The sequence below is a fragment of the Battus philenor genome, unplaced genomic scaffold (assembly GCF_028537555.1).
Source record: "Battus philenor isolate CCGP_79_NKW_IND1 unplaced genomic scaffold, ilBatPhil1.0.hap1 SCAF_19, whole genome shotgun sequence".
Classification (NCBI taxonomy): Eukaryota; Metazoa; Arthropoda; class Insecta; order Lepidoptera; family Papilionidae; genus Battus; species Battus philenor.
Genome location: NW_027181681.1, coordinates 10,771,431 through 10,789,665, shown reverse-complemented (window position 1 = coordinate 10,789,665; position 18,235 = coordinate 10,771,431). Strand labels below are relative to the sequence as shown.

At 31.6% G+C, this 18,235-nt stretch overlaps 1 protein-coding gene across 1 annotated transcript in view; it reads left to right on the top strand.

Annotated features, from left to right (window-relative positions):
- Positions 1-18,235, top strand: part of Nckx30C (solute carrier family 24 member Nckx30C) — a 124,539-nt gene that overhangs the window by 16,258 nt on the left and 90,046 nt on the right. The window contains exon 2 of the mRNA XM_068764351.1: positions 2,064-2,087. Within this exon, the coding sequence (XP_068620452.1) occupies positions 2,064-2,087 (24 nt within the window). The remainder of the gene's footprint in view (positions 1-2,063; positions 2,088-18,235) is intronic.

Sequence of the window (18,235 nt, the reverse complement as noted above, 5' to 3'; positions counted from 1 at the left end):
GTTTTATTATTGCAAATGTAGCAAACGCTGCTTATATTCCAGATCTTGTCTGTTTTAAGAATTGGAATTCCAGTTTAATTTAAGTTAAATATTTTGGTTTTTTTTTTTCGACACTGATCAAAAACTGTATAATTCCACGTTTAAATTTTATGATATAAGTGAAGGATTATAATCGAGTTCCTTTTTTAAAATATCACCATTAACTATTGAATCATCAAATGCATTTAGAATAATGTAAATAACACTATATTTTATAATTCATTTACACATAAATAAATCGATTTAATATTATAGGTGCTGTATAGAATGTTTTTTTATAACATAATGGAGAGTCAGACATCTTTTTGAATATTGATTTCATGCGCAAACTTAGCATAACGTATGTTAATTTAGTAGTCTTCCAGTTTATTCATGTTTATGGAAAATGAATCCTTTTCGCGATTTGCTTTATAATATGACTGTATCATAAAAACCAAATCTTATTTCGGTTTCGTGTAAGTATATATCTTCATACGAATCATATAATTTCAAATTATTTCCTATTCAGTAAAATATATAGATAAGATTAATATAACAGAACATACATGTGTTATTTCTTTAACAGAAAAATTTTAATAAAATTAAGTAATGTTTATATAACGTATGTTAACATGTTAGTACTCGCAAATAATAACATATAAGTACTTTTTACTCTGGTGAGAATTTATAAAATTAACGAGAAGGGCAGCAAAGCTAAATGATCTCATGCTGCTGCGATACAGCGAGGATGCTAGGGGTGGTTCAGCTATCACACAGGTTCTGTCTTAATAAATTACTAAAGGGCACTTGCTAGTTCTGTAGGAGTGTGGGAGATGGAAGGAGGACAACCACTAAGAAGATTATAGTTGGTAGGAATCCCACATAGGTTTGCCTGTACAGGGTATCTTGTACTACCGGATGATTCTAGGTGAAAGAGTCTGGTCGATGAAGCGGAATGCCAATATTTTGCAAAGAGGGCTCCTTAAACCTGTTACGCGGCTCGCATTCGCAACTGTACCCTCTTCCAACAAATGAACCTGGCACCCATGCGGTGAATCCATGGAATGACGAGAAGTTCCATAAGTGAACTGAATCTTATTACCACTATTATTTATTATCTGTCATAATTCGAATCGTCAGGAATTAAAATTAAGAAGTTTCCATTTTTATAACTTGTGAAACATTTTGTGGTATATTACGTAAAAAGAAAAACTAAGAATTCTTTGAATAATCCTAGTTTATATAATTTATCAGATGCTATGCAAAAAAATTAAGAGTCTATATATCTATAATCTCAGTGTTTGGCATTAATCGGTGTAACATAACTCCTGAAGATACCCCGTGGAGGGGTGAAGCACTTGAGTGAATTAACGGTGGCAGTTGTGTAATTCGCTTTGTTTGCCGCATGCGCATTTATCAGCGGGCTGGCGGGCGGTGCACTTTGTTGCACGACTACCACTGCATGTGCGGAAGTGACTAAATATTAGTCCTTTTCTTACTTAGGATGAACTTTCACAAGGTAACGCCTAATTCCATTAAATAGAGGGCAGGCCACACACATAGAAGAGATGGGCAAAGGATATTTCTAGAGTCGAGATCACAGACTTGCAAGCGCAGCCTAGGACGTCCACCCACAACTTGTACAGACTTTGATAAATATATAAAATACTGGATACAGACCGTCTTCAGCCGGTCATGCTGGAAATCTATTGAGGACACCTGTCTAGCAGTCGATGGCTACAATAATGATGATGATACAATTTAAGGATTTTCAGAAATATTGGTACATCTCCACATTTGACTGCGTGGTAGCTGTTGTCGACTAATATCATCGACCATCAGGTGAACTGCTGTATTTATTTATGTTGATTTAAATTTTAAATTTGGATTAATTAGAATAGGATACAGAATACAACATAAACACTACACTTCGACGTGAACATAACACTACATTCTCTTCTCCGACTCATCTTTCCCTTATTCTAACTTTCGAGGCATTCGGATCTTCTATTTCTGGCATAACTGACTAAGGTCTGTTTTTACAGCACCAGGCAGCCGCTCAGACTTTGGTGAGTGAGCCTTATTCTTAGCATTTTTATCTCTATTCAACTTCTCTTTTTTTTAATTATGCTTCTTCGCAACAGCTTGACATACTATAGGGTAACCGAAAGATATACTGCTATTACATATGTATTCATAGCTTCACTTTTTTTTTAAACTTTATTTTGCATGATATGTACTAAAGACTTTCTTTCTTACTATTCTTTTATACACTTCTTTTCATCTAATATTATTTCTAAATCTCTTATTTTGTATATATATTCTCTTTATAAACCTACTGTCTTCTTTTAAACAGCATTCGCTTATGCCTTGTACAAACGCACAGGAATGCAAATAATTTTACACACTATCTTAACAACTTATCACATACTTTATACACAAATTACTATGCCATTAAAAGATATGATGTTACATTTAGGACGTATTGAAATGTAAAAAATATGTATTAGTTGATGAAATTATAAAGAAATTACTTAAGTGTTTCAGAGTCGTAATAAGTTACAGTAAACAGGGGCTGTTTGAAAACTTCAAATGCAACACCGCTTTCGTCAACTGTTACAACCGGTGCAATCTATTAAAAGGCTATATATATATATATATCAAATTTTGAGAAAGCTATGTCATTTACAGTACTTTTTCACCTTTGGAAAGACACCATCGGCTAACTTCGGCTTCGTAGAGCACTATCTCTGTTCCACACAACCTATGTGACGTTTAGTCAGTCGCTGTATTTCGTGCGACAGAGATAACGCTCTACGAAGCCGAAATTAGCCGATTGTCTCTTTCCAAAGGTCGATGTTGCAATATTTATCACCGGGTACTGTAATTTATGGTTGATAGATATTAAAAGCAATACATTTCGCGAGTTGATTAAAAATTACTTTTGCTTTAAAACTACGTAAATCTCTAAAAAACTCATAGTAAAATATAGGCAAGCGTCACCGCCGTACGTGGTTTAGTTTCGACTAAATAATTAATCATTTTTTAGACCAGAGAGAGCGTACCTGCGGCTCGAAAACCAGATGCGACTCTTTGTGGAATTATTTTGTGGTTCTCCATAGATGTATACGTTCCTTTTTATTTTTTTTTTATTTTTATATTGTCGTCTGTATTAACTAACCAGAATCAGGAAGTGTTATCGAAAATTGCTGTCAACAATTACTCAACAAATTCTAACGAATTATCGAGTGAAGTAAAATATCTAAATACAATACACACATTTTATACCCCTATTTATACTTTTACATTCAATATCATTTATAAACATAAAATACGTATTTGTTTCTATACGTAATAAATTTAGGCTCGCAAAATATTTAAAATTTTTAAGATGACAATATCATTTCTGCAAAAAAAAATATTATGCCGCAAAATATTTTAAACTTTAAATATGTCTCGGATTGTTAAAGAGTTTGGCCACCAGTATTATCGAGTGCATTCCAAATATCCTGTACACATTTGACAATAAAATATGATATAGTATATATCTGCAACATTTTTTCCAAACTGTCTGAGCCGAAAAAGTTGTTGTATTTATTCATTTAAGCATCTAAGATAGGTAACTGTATCATAAAGTTAGTGAACAAAATATTTCGAAACTATCCAGATCATTATTCTTGCTATTTTAATAAACGAAAAATAACATACTTTTGACCTCTGTCTCGTCTGATGTTAAACATTAACAAGACCTATGATGGTACATGCTTACCTAGAAGAAACTTATTTACTCATATCTTGAAGACTCCTAAGTTACAGTTGGCTGGAAACAATGACGTCGATATCTTGTTATACTTCTTGGCTGTTCACAGAAAGGACTGAGCAAGTTACCAGGTATACGAAATATCCTCGATTATACAGAATATAAATAAAAATAATTAGTGTCTATTATTACGTAAATGAATATTCATACCGAAATCTAAAAAATGCTTAATGTAATCGAATGTAAGCACTATTATCTCATGCATCTCTATAGCGTACTGGATGGCGCTGACTGTCTCTATTTTGATCACGAGGTGGAAACAGGTAAGAAAATATAGGATAAATATCTGGCCTCCCTCATGGGCTACGATAAATGTCGCCCTGCGTTTCTTAGCTTTTGTAAACAAATATTGTAGCCGTATTGTAGCCGTGTGTTAGACCGTCGATACGAATAAAACTAAAAAATAAAAATAAAAGGTCAGATAAAATATCAAAATATTAATCGATGTAATTAAATATATAAATAAAAGTAAAAGTAAAAATAAAAACAAAATAAAAAGATATCGTAATAAAAGTTAGATGTTACCAGGAATGTAGATGATGGAAAAAAGGTGAAGTGCTTAAAGAAGATCAGAGCATAATGAATAAAAGAAAATATGAAGGAAGTAAGGAAAGTGTAACATAAATTGTGAAGTAAGGAAAGAGAATGATTAATAAATACACAAAACTAAAGAATTATTTAACCCGAAATTGTAACGTCACTGCGGGTGTCATAAATAAATTAGGCTTTCAATACTGTTTGTACGCAGGCAGTACGCTAATAATTTGTGCTAACAATTGATTTGATTTAGCGATAGCGTGAGGCAAGGTCCCATGGTCACTCCATGTAGCGCCCGCCTACTCGATCAAACAACTCTGTGGTCTCTCAATCCGAAAACATAGTATTATGTAAACGCCCCGAGCCTAGGTTCTCAACAGAGACCTCGATCTTCGCTTTACCCTGCCGCCTCGAACCTACACTATTATTTATTATTATCGATAGTACAAATGTCATTTAAACAGCACTGTAGTCAAGATAAAAAAAATTAAAAATAAATTTGAAAGGAGATAGTAATAATTTGTAACAAACCGAGCTAATAATCTACCAGGAATACCTTCAAGCATAGAAACTTAAATTTAAGTTCAGGTGCCCTCTAAGATCTTTCATCAAACTGGCAGAATCTGATAATTACAATAGACGTGAAACTATGCCAGTTGGCTTCACGTTTCCATTCTTTTACGTGCCTGCCCCAAGATTACCAAGTCTATATAAAATAGGTTAGCTCAGAATTTAAAAAAATAATGTTAATGTTTTAGGTGTCAGTCAGAGGTAAAAAAGGTGCAAAAGGATTGCAGAATATATTTACACCGACCGCTTTATATCAACGGACGTTGAGATGCGCGACGGACCCACAACTCTTTGTTTATTCGTTTTAATGACTACGCCGAAGGAATGGAAATGTTTACCTGCATCAAAGTTTATTCAGATTTGATGCCTTCCAAGTATAGTTAGTACATTATTACTGCAATGGTGCGTTTGACTGCTGCATTAAATGAAATCTGTCTTCTTGACTAAATAAATTGTTGCATGGCCCTTCTCATGAATTTCGATCCGAATTTTCGCCTATACACTGACTCATCATGATATCTATAGAAATATATTATGAAGTGACTTGAAATTTGGTGGTAATATTTTTTCAGCGAAGTATAAATCAGCTAAGAAAGGATTATAGGAAAATCTAACCGCAAAGAGGTGCATTGGTTACTAATTAGGTTCGCAAAGGGACCGGGAGGCAGTTATACATGAATAAACGCAAAAACTAATAACTATATTCAATATGTAATTCATTTATTGTTATTTATATTTCTAAAACCCATGTGGCTAAGAGACTTAAAATTTAGTATGAATATTCCCTTTGTTAGTAAAAGGTCGTCCAAGAACCGATTCTACGAAATTCCGTTGAGTAAGTTATATTAAAAATGCACCTTTACAAACTAATATATATCCCTCATATGTATAAAATTTGACCCACAATAACTTGACAAAAAACAATTACCAAGAATGGAATTTATTGAATTTCTCAAAAAACGCATTGCGGACTACGCGAGAAATATGTATGTATAAATAAAGATACATATGTAAATTATATATATATATATATACATATATACATATATATATATATATATATAATATATATATTCGCATCCACCGTCATCCGACGACCTTCAAATCGTCTATCCACCTCTTGGGTGACCGTTCTGGGGCACGCTATCCAACAAATGCATTTTTAATTACCCAATAAAGTTATTATTATATTAATTAATATTACCAAACGAAATCAGTTTTCGTATTCTTAGCCGTGTGTTGTAGGCGAGATATTTTATCTATTTTCCGCTAATTCTCTCTCCGAGATATATCGCAAGCGATTTCGTAAAAGTGCTCATCTGATCCGTCTACTGCAAAGGTGAGCCACCTCTGAATCTAGACTTAATATAATATTGTATTTTCCTAACCATATACTAATAAAAGGTTTTTATAATACGTATAATATAAATATGATTAAATTTCTAGATACAAAGAATTTATCACCAAAATGCCAATGACTATATACTGGTAGTGTAACAATTAGCGGTTTTTATCGCTAAAAGCAATTTAGTGTAGATATATACAGAACGAAATATGAACGCTAAAAATGAGATTGTGTTAATACCTATTTACATTTAATAAATAAAAGACAATATAACAATATACAACATATTTGTAATAAGCGGAACTGTTTACAAAATTCAAAGCGCATATTAAAAAGGAATCAACGAAATAGCCTTATTATTCAAGAAACGAATATTTAAATGACAGAAATTCTTTGTAATTATGTTACTTGATTATTTTGATTTCATTTAGGCTACATTTTACAGTGTATATGTATAAATCTGTGTTGTTAAACATTATTAAAATATGTATTGTTGTGGTGTTTCTTCCAGATTTTTCACCAAAACTATAACACTTTGCGAAGCAGAGTAGATATAAAAAATAAAATAGATAAAAAATGAAAAATAATAACAGTTCTTTTCAAAGTTCCAAAGTTGAATATGTTCATTTTATTTTTATGCAATACAATAACATGATTAAATTATTTATTTACACTTTATTGTCGACCGTAGATAATAAATAGAGGGGAAAAAAAAACAATAATATAGAGAAACAAAAATTAAAAAACAAATAGTTTTATAGGATACATAAAGAATTTTTACTTCCAAAACTAAACAAAAAGGTAAAGAAAAAGAAATTTAAAAAAATTAAGGTAAATACGATTTAGGCCGTAATATAGCAGAACTTGAACGCTACATTTGTTTAATTTTGAAAACGTTTTTCATAAAATCAAAATGTCAGTATTAGCATTTTCTTAAAATATTCGAATATTTTGCATTATACATGCCTGATAATTCCTAAATACTTATTTGGTAGCCGCAAAAATGTAATGGCATAGTCTAAGACATTAACGTTTATCTCTTTAAAGTGCATTATTGAATATACTACAAAATATATCTTATAGATACTTGTACGTATTATAAAAATAAGCCGAAAACTAAGAAATAGTAAAAATTATCTTGATATTTCAAACAATTTTATATATTTTATTTGAGTTGTAAGTTACATGGAGAACGTAACATACATTGAGAAATACACGGTTTGGGTTTTGTAACCGGTGACAGAATAAAAATTATACATATATATATATATAATTATATACCCGTAGTATGAATTAATTAACTAGTTTATTCTGTTATTCTGTTACAATTAGTAATATCGAATTATGAATTATTAATTATATTAAACAGAAATAAAACATATTTAAAACACTAAAATTATTTATAATCTAAAATATTAAACTCTAGAAACATAGTAATATATTTACAATGATATGTTATAAAATAAAGTGTAAATCTTCCACCGAAGTTAATAAATTTCCCCAAAACTCGTAATAGGCAATTCTAGAATTTTCTAGAAGCATCGGTCCAGCAAAAACGAGCAGGTATTCTATTTGGAGCGTCTTGTTTTCCTACCTGACTACACGTCGCATTCATGTGAACTGGTACATCTTCACCGTGGTCTAAAGATTGTTTTACCCAATTTGAATTATTAACGTAATTGGGATTAATTGTTTCAACTACACTTCTACTGTTTTTCGCCTTTCTATAATTCGCTTCGTAATCATCTTCGTCCGAAGTGTTTACTTCTTTTATCTCAGGCAAATCCTCTGCAAGTTCTTCTAATCGAGATCCTTTAGATGATATCGGTTTGGGTGACATAATAATCCTTGTAGTTTTATCGCCAGACTCTGACAGTTTCTTTTCAATTTTGTCCAGAGTTTTAATAACATGATCTATTTTTTGGGTATGAGATGCCAAGGTTTGTGATAAAATCTGTAAATCAGCAGAAATCTCTGAAGGATTTTTGATTTCGTTTAAATACTCTTTAACAGAATTTACTATGGGAACTCTTAGACTTTCATAGAAGTTATTTTTTTCTGCATCGTTCATTATATGTATTTTAATTTCTGATTGATTTGTACTCTCAATTCCATTTGTTATACCTTCAATGCAATTTGAAACGATTGGTTTAATTTTTACATCGTGTTTACGTTTTCTATGAATTGCCTTATTTAAGTTATTTTCAATAACATCGGAGAGTGAGAATGTCGAACTGTTATTCGTTTGTATCTCATCTAAAGTATTATCTTGTGAAGAATGACTTATGTCTTCTCTTGGACTTTGTACAAGTCTTTTACCTTTTTTTGCTGGTTTAAGCTTCTCTTTATCTAACTTAAGCTCATATTCAGATTGAGTACTAGGAAAACGTGAAAGTTTCTTGCCAGACTTTCTACAAGTTTTTACGGTGTAATAGACAGGAGTTGGTGAAAATTCTCTACTTGGAGGTACTAATTGAGGGGCAAGTTGTTTCGCAAACTTTACAGTCTGTTCGACTACAGAATCATCGTGAAGATTTTTCTGTGCTTTTTTCTTTTCATTGGTCGAATGACGACCATGACTTAAGTAGTACTGCTTACTTTTATCTTGCACATTTGATCCAACATCATTGATGTGGACTGTACCATCATTAAACTTTTTTTTATTACTCTTCGGCAAAAACTTTTTATGGACATATGTAAACGTATTATAAAATTGATTGTCAAGATAATAGTTATCCAAATTTATATCTCCTAATTCTGTTGGTAATGGTTCTGGAAAATTTAATATTACGTGTAAACAAAAATATTGAAATATCACATAAAATACTGAATGTACTTATTATACAAAGTCTTCTCGACTTTAATGAACAAAAAATTATTGTATATATTATTAATATTGAGGAAAATATTTTTTTAACTTCTTTTCTCCAATTGTCAATAGAAAACGAAGGTATTGACCGATATTTCTCTACAAGATCGAAACAGCACTGATGAGATTTTAAGGCTAATGAAAGTAAACGACCCTGTTGATTGGCAAGTTGATGTAGCAATTAATATGCCATATAGCGTGCAAAACAGATGACTGATGGTGCCTCAAGGTTCTAGATTGGAGACTACAAACCGGTAAGCCCTGATTAGGATGCATCTATGAAATCATGTACCTTTTAATGATAGACTTAATTGTAAAGACTAGAAATAGGCTTCACTCTTTGTATGAAGACACAAACGTCGTGTTTAAGGTAAGCCTGACTACTCCAACCACCGAAGTAGCTCGAAGAATTGCTCTTATAAAGTGGCAGAGCTCGGGGCATATCGCTCGTACAAGCGATGGCTGTTGGTGCCGAAAAATTAGTGAGTGGTGATCACGAATCGGCTGACGTGGCCTGTCGTTGCGGGAAGCCAGTCAGACCTGTCATGGTGGAGATATTCGAGTGAGGCCTATGCCTGTACTGGACGTCCATCAGCTGAGGTAAATAAGAAAAACTAAACAAAAACTCACTCACCATAAGTCATTTATATAACAGCACACCACCGTCTCTTTAAGATGAGTTTTATCAATATTTCTCCGTTGCGAATATCGATTGATATGTGCTGCTATTAAAATGTCATTTTGACAGGTTCCATTTACAAGTCAGTATAATAAACCTCTTTTCACACGGAGATGAGTAAAAATAATGACGACGTTACATAACACATAAAATACTTAGTCTTCCTCAAAAAATATATTGTATATTGGACAAAATTTTACGTGTGTAATCACATATTATTATTGTATATTAATATTGTTAAATACACAAGAGCAATTTATATCGCATCCATGAGCGTTTTATCTATCCAAGTGATAGAAGAAAACAATAGTACGTGCTGGGCAAATTGTATTTTAATAAGACATTTAATTCAATATAAATTAATCAAACACGAAAGTTTATTAGCATAAATAAGAGTGAGTAGCTAGATGGGTTGCTTAGAGCTATATTCGAGATTGGATACAACAATTTGGCACTTTTATTTCGTATTTTTCAAAGAAATAGAATACAATAAAATATAACTTGTGCGAATGACAATAAAATTAATATTTTTTCATAAAAACTTCACAATTATTTAAAATACATGTCAGCAGCAAAACATTTGATGTCAATTAGAACATAAACAGGCTTGTTTAAACGTAGTAACAAAACATATCGTCTACGATAAATCATTATAATTAAGTAATAACATATTATTAATAAATTCTTGCAATGTACGAAATATAAAACGTGTTTTTAAAAATAGCAGTTTATTTCTAAAACATTATAACGAAATAATTTCATATATATTATATGTACTTTTTCATTTAAAAAATTAATTAACTATAGGAATACGACATTATAATAAGTTTTGAAATGTGAAGTCCGTCAGGAATATTCTATATTCTAAGTTAACACGATGTCCAAGGAGCTTAATGCCTAGTTAGAGAACTAAGGTTTTATCGGCGTTCGGATACTGCCGCGGACATGGACACTATTTATTTCACAAAAAAGAGCAATCATTGTAAATTGCAACATCAGAACGCGAGATTCCCTAAGTGACGTATTTAATAAAATTTATTTACTAACGGTTTCATCAGAATGTATTTATGACAGTGTCATCTCTCTTCTCTATCTCTTATCAGCCCAAACACGTCCACTGTGAGGCAATGGCCTTCCTCAGAGATATCGCCACGCTTAGCAGAAATATTGGCAATCGTAGTGTGGTATTATGGTACGCAGAGGACGCTGATGTCCATCCTTTGGAAACTTATTTGTGATCAGTGGCAATCCTATATATAATAATTATTGCACAAATTGTGAGATGTAAGATTGTATACCGGAAATCTAAATCTACCTGCTAGGCTATCATTGCTCACAATGTTAAAAAAATATAGATAATTTAAAAAAAAACGCGAGTAACATGTTAATATGAAGGAATAACAATCTTGCTATACCTAGTATTCGATAACACAAAGATAATTTATCCATTTTTTGAGGTGTACACTGCTGTAATAAAATTCCGCAATTTTACATAAATTTGACTAATCAATATAAAACCTATATTAAGAAAAGATTTATCAAAAAAGCATATTGTTGTATTATTATTTCCTGAGATTGAATATCATTCTGGTTTTCACGCGAGTAATAAAACTTTGGTAGCATTGTAAAATAAGCATTTAATAAGGTAACTATTGAGTGTATTGCTAGGCTCTTCTTGCTAGAATCAACATTTCTAACTTGGTAGTTGTATATAAAAATTAAACTTCTAATAATATTATATTTTATGTTTTATGTCAAAATTCCAGTCACCGCTAAAACACGTTGTTAAGTAAGACGATATTCAAATGTGATCGAAGAAGGTGTATTTAAATATGCATAAAAAGAATTTAAAATTTACAAGAGCCTAACATAACGACAGTAACCACATCATAGATGGCTTCCGAATTCAAATCGGCGTTCGAATTTAGAATTCGAATGCTCGAGAATGATTTCGCATAAAAGTATAATGGCGATAGTGGCCAGCATTGAGAGTGTTATAGCATATTCTAAAAAACAATTATATTTTTAATTCTGGCAACAGCATTTGGGCTTTTGAATGTACATTATAGTTATATATAAGTATGAACCAACGTAACTTGTTTGTCTAAGAATAATAATGTATTAAATTGTAATGATTTTGTACATTCAATTACTTAGTGTACGTAAAAATGCGCCACTTAGCTTTTCATTTTGACGCGATGCCTTTGTCTCGGGTAGCTTTTAATATGTCACGCGGAGCCGAAACTTTTAAAGACACAATAAGTGAAAAATTTACACATTTTTATGCCGTGAAAATGTACAATGGGAATATTTTAAAGGCTATTTATTATATCTTTAATATGAACAACAACATAATATGTTACCATTTTATCATTTTCACAATCTAAAGAATCGAAAACAAATTTTCTTTTTTATTTATCATTATCGTTTAAACCATAGCCATGTCCACAGCTGGACATAGGCCTACCTCATAGATTCTAGAATAATGGTTGTAAACGGCCCAAATTTAGCTACTTCCGACAACAAGTTCATCTTGCAAGACATCCTTCGCTGTTCTTGCTTGTTAGTAGTCTCTATTTCTGAATCTTTCATTTGACAGCTTCCTGGCAAAAAAATACCCGCGGCTATTTCGTCATCGTCGACGCTGTACTTTACATTGGAAAAATTTGCTTATAACTGAATAAAAATAAAATTACGGATAAATATAGATTTTTGATTTTTATTATAAGAACAACTTTCAATCGTATTCCTATAATAATTTTATAGAAGGTAGTTTAATTTTTCTAAAATGGCAACACTACTCGACCCCGTCACTATTTTGTGACAACTTCCGGTAAAAGGATTGAGAGTGGTGGGGTTAAAACAGCATTTTGATTAGTGAATCGGGAGCTCGATCACTCGTTCGATAACCAACGAAATGATAAGTTGTCTAGTGGAAACTATGCTAGTTGGGCTATAAGAGTATTAAAGGTGGAATAAAAGTATTTACTGGGCTGTGAATTGGAGTTTTTCTCATATTCATATAAGAAATATAGACTTTATTATCTTATTAAATAAAGAGAAAAATCAAAGTGTCACTCGGGCGTGAATTCACGCAATGATTCTTTTGCTCAGGATTGAATTAACGCCGCAGACGGAGGAAAGCTAAGGCCCTACTTTCCATCTGTTCTGCTTGCAATGTGTTCTGCTCAGTGCTAGTTCTACTTGCCGATTACCTGAGCTATGAGCATAGCTTGCAAATGAAGCCCTTTTTTAATAACAAATGAAATATTTGCAATATTCAATAAATATAATGTCTAATTTACATATCTATTGTAAATGTATATGCCATATAAAAAATTATGGTATGGTAATAAAAGTTAATCATTTCTTACATTACAACGCTTAAAATCGGTAAGATAAAATCAATACGAGCGAGCAACTTTTTTTTTAACATGGCAGCCTCGACCATCGAATAATGTATGGGAACACGCCATCCAGGAGTACCAACGTCACAAACGACACTAAACGTTTTTGCCCCTTCACGTTACAAATCGTTCCCCATGTCATGAGAAATGGGTTTTTGCCATTACCGACAAAATATCCGAATGAGTAATCATAATAAATCGTACGCCTAAATTACGCTTTTATCATTAAATGACAAGCGAAATTATTAAGATTTTGAATTTATATTTTGTAACTCGTTTGAGACTTCAAAACTGCGGTGAAATGAAATATTAGCCAGCTGTCTCGATAGACTTAATGCGATGCAATAGAAAAAAATCTATAATTTTACCAACTGCATGTACTCACTCTCCAATTTAAAGCATTGTATTTAATGACTATATAAACATGACTTACAAATTTATCTTAAAATAATGAACCAATGGAAAAAATTTTAATATTTCAAAATATTTTTTTGATAATTATAGTATCAAAATGTTTTTATCGACTACAGACATTTGACCTCTGTCTAGTCTGATATTAAGCCGTGACGAGGTCCACGATGCTACGATGCCTAGAAGAAACCTATTCGTTCTTGACTTGAAGACTCCAAAGTTATAGTTTGGAAACAGTGACGTTGGTAGGTTATTCCACACCTTGGCTGTTCGCTCTATAAAAGTAGTACAAAACGCTTAGTGCGTGTTGAAGGGATTTCAACCATTTGGATGTCGAGAATCTGTGTGTTTTGTTGCCCAATGGAAGAAAGGAATAAATCAATAATTGTTAAAAATGATAGTCAAAAATAAAATAATAATTAAAATTAATAATTAAAATTATTAATTTAAATAAAATAAATGATAATAAGTATGATGTAACTTTTGTGTGCGTGTGCGTGCGTGCGTGCGTGCGTGTGTGCGTGCGTGCGTGCACGCATACACACACACACACACACACACACACATGTATATATATATATATACATATGTGTGTGTGTGTGTGTATACGCGGCTGCGTTATGTATACGTGTATATATTTACGTCTTTGACTTTGTAGAATTCTTTTTATTACATTCAAACGATGTTTATTTCTAATTATTAGTGGTGTGCGCAGTAGATTACATTTTATAATAGAGTAAAAAAAAGTCGCACCTATCCTAAATACTGCATAAAACTAGTCAGTTAGGTCTATAAAAAAAAGAAACGTCAAAATCAAAAGAAACGTTTAGTTCAGAACAATCAATAACTGTCGCGAGTAAGTCCAAATCTCCGTTGTATAGTAGGTTTGATTTATTAGTATAAACCACGCAATCCTATTGTACCCGAATACACCGTTTTCAGGATAATGCTCTCAATTTTCGTTCACATAACAGCTAATAGCTTTCGTCCGCTATTACAGTGAAGCGAAATGTAGTGAAGTTTTTCTTTTTTAATTACAATGTGTGTTATACAAATTTATACTTACTATGTTAATGTTAAAATTAACCTACATTATAATTATCATTGAAGTCCTTAAACCTCTAGGACAGAGGTCCCTAAACTTTTTTGTGTCGTAGACCCCTTGCCATGTTTTTCCGTGTTGGGTAGACCCCCTTCTTACCTGATATTGATTTCCTGTAAATTTCTAACTGTAGTGAAATTTAGTGTTAAAAACTTAAAGTAAAAACACATGTTAATTTATACATTTATTAATTGAATTTAAATTAAAACTACTCAAAACAAAAATTTTGTATCTGTTATGTAAAATATACGTAACATTAAATAAACATAAAATAAACTATAAATAAAATAACATAAAATATATACTTCATAGGTACTTTTATAAATAATGTAAATGTTTTGATATTATAAGATAGTATTATGTAAGTAAATAGGTACTATCAGTATATGTGTTGAGATCCACTATCGTGGACCCCCAAATTTTTTTTCGCTGACGTAGACCCCTTGCAGGTTGTCATAGACCCCTAGAGGTCGATATAGACCACTTTGGGAATCACTGCTCCAGGACATAGGCCTCTCCCATAAATATTCAATAGACCTGGTTGATAGCTGCCTAGATTCAGCATCTTCCAACGGTTCCAACAAGTTTGCCTATCCACTTTCTGGGCGGGCGTATTTCACTGCGTTCGACTGCCCATGAGTGACTCTACCATTTTATATATATTAGGGGAACCGAAAAGTAATGTCGATATTTGATTATGTCACTCGAGTCCTCGGTATATGATTTGGCACATCGAGCAGAAGAGTTTCTACGTCACTGGTCGAGTGAGTTCGGTTTTATATAGCGTTGTCTTTGTCGCACGATACACAGTATTATTGCGACAGATAAATATAACGCTTTACAAAACCAACCCTTACTTAATATCTCGCCCTCAATCTGATGTGTCAAAACAAATGCCAGGAATTGTCGTTGGGTAGCCCCGTGGTAATGGATGGTTGGTGGGTAAGGAGAATTTTTTTATTTTGTCTCTTTGCCTTCATTTTGTTCTTTACGTGTTCTATTTTCTTCATCTGCAATGTAATAATAATATTTATTTATTTCAGTTCAGTTCATTAAACAAAAACTTGAAAGATCTTGTTATAGTGTGAAGGGGATGCTGTAATATATTTTGAGAAGAAATTATATGAAATAACACAAAATGGAAAAATTATTGGAAAAAAATGGAATTAATCGATTGGAAATGTAAATGATCAAAATTTCAATAAATGTGTCGATAAGAGGCGATGCGTGAATGTAATGTAAATAAATGTTGTGAGAATGACAGAAAATATAAGTAATGTAAGAGGGAAGAAAGAGAGAAATTGTGAAGGATCAGACAGAGAGGGTGAAAATAGAAGGGTTTATATCCCTGTCCCAAAAATAAGTTAGTGGAACAAGAGGTAACTGATAATAAAGGCCGTTTAAAAATAAATAGGGTGAAGAGTTTTTAAGTAATAATAAAACTTGAGAATGAATTGATATATTGTATCACATATATATATATATATATATATATATATACATATATATATTTATATATATATATATATATAAATATATATATGTATATATATATTGTACAATATTCCGTAAGTGACCACAAAGGAGTTTGTTGTGGGCTCTTCTCAAATCAGGGCACGTTAGAAATGATATCATTACAGTGGAGATCATTCTGATTTTAGTTTACTGTATTATAAATAAGAAGCTATAGGATAACTGGCAGTAAAAAAGACCTTGCAATAGTTCTTTGACGGATTTGTTAAAAGTATACGTTCCTGAAATTTTAAAATGGACAAACAATTTTACGTAAAAAGCTCCCCGGGGAGTTGTTGCACGCGGGATTAAGCCTTCAATAAATTGTTTACTTTAGTACTTAATTACCATGTAAGCTCGCTTTACCTTTGTCGCTGATAACATATAAAGCAATCTTTTTTAATACGCGTTTGTTTTTGTGCTCGTTTCTAACTTTTTATAACTTTGCATTATTTTCTAATGCAAACATACTTACATTTCTAAGCTCATAAAAGAGTTTTCTATTAATTTTGCTTTATCGTTTGAAATGGATTAATATTTAATCCTGTTTTTTAACATACTATCAATCCCCATGATAATTAAATCAACTATTGCTTGGAGATATTGCACTTTTTTATGGAGGCCCCACAACCAACTTTGCGGATGGAATTTCGATAAATTCGTTCTTAGCTGATCAGTACTTAGTAAAAGAAATTTTCTCACCAAATATTTATCCTCTAAGTTTTATGGTTCTAGAGAAATCATGATGAGTCAGTACGTAAGTGGAAATGTCATATATTAAAAAATAGTTTCAGTAACAATATGATCTCACAGTACCTAAAGGCCAAGGTCTTTTTACAAAGAGTGCTCGTGGTGACACTCTCTGCATTGGCAAGTTAGTAGTTGTTCAACTAGTCTTATAGAGAATTCAAATATGGAATTCAGAGGTCCAAAGACGAATGTAAATAATAAACATAGCCTAGCAGATTTGCAGGTAAAAGCTGCAGTGGACAGGCTACAATCTATGCAGAAGAAATGCCTTAAAGTTAGGCCTTAAAGTTTTTGAGTAGATCTGACAAGCGCAAAAATAATAAATACTACGCGTATTTTAGTGTATTAAAAAATACATATTTTCATTTAAATGTTAAATGATCATTCGTTCACGGATGCATAAATTGTTGACACCAAGACAAGTTTAAAATTTTTAACTAGTGCATATTTCTTAACAAGGCAGGAGTCAACTTGTTAGTGATACTTTGGACTGTTGAATAAATATATAACAATGAAGACGAGGTCAAACAGGCGTAGCTCGAGTCGCGAATCTCTACGGTAAGAATTAACTAGTTATTTTTGATTCGTTAATACATGTACCAAGTTATTTTTGTTTTTTGATTTTAGGTTCTGTGGAGTTTAGATTTCTATTAACTTTGTTCCGAATAAAAAATATATATAAATAAATAACAATATATATATATATATATATATATATATATATATATTTATTTATTTATATATATATATATATATAACAAAAAAAACAAAGTATACAACAGATATTATTAATGAAAATTAACAAATCTGTATACAGAGTGATTGATTACATGTGTAAAAGATAAAGGGTGAACATATAGCTTATTTGTCAGCAAAAAGTTTTAATGTTTTACAATTATTTTTTAAATCACCTATATGTAGCGATCACTCTGAAATATATTACATTAATATATTTCTTCTATCGTAATGCTACGGGTCATATCTTCTGTCAGTACAAGGTCCATAGATACTGGTAGTAAACAATAAATAATTTTACTATGTAAAAATAAGAACTTCCAAAACTCCTTTTCATACTTACGCTTTTTATTATTTTTGAAATAATTGATTTTAAGGTAGGGTACTGTACATTAATTGACAAGAAATGTGCTATACGTCGAGCTTTTTATTAACCCGATTTGCCAGATAAGGCTTTGAATATTTTAAAATTATTTCAAA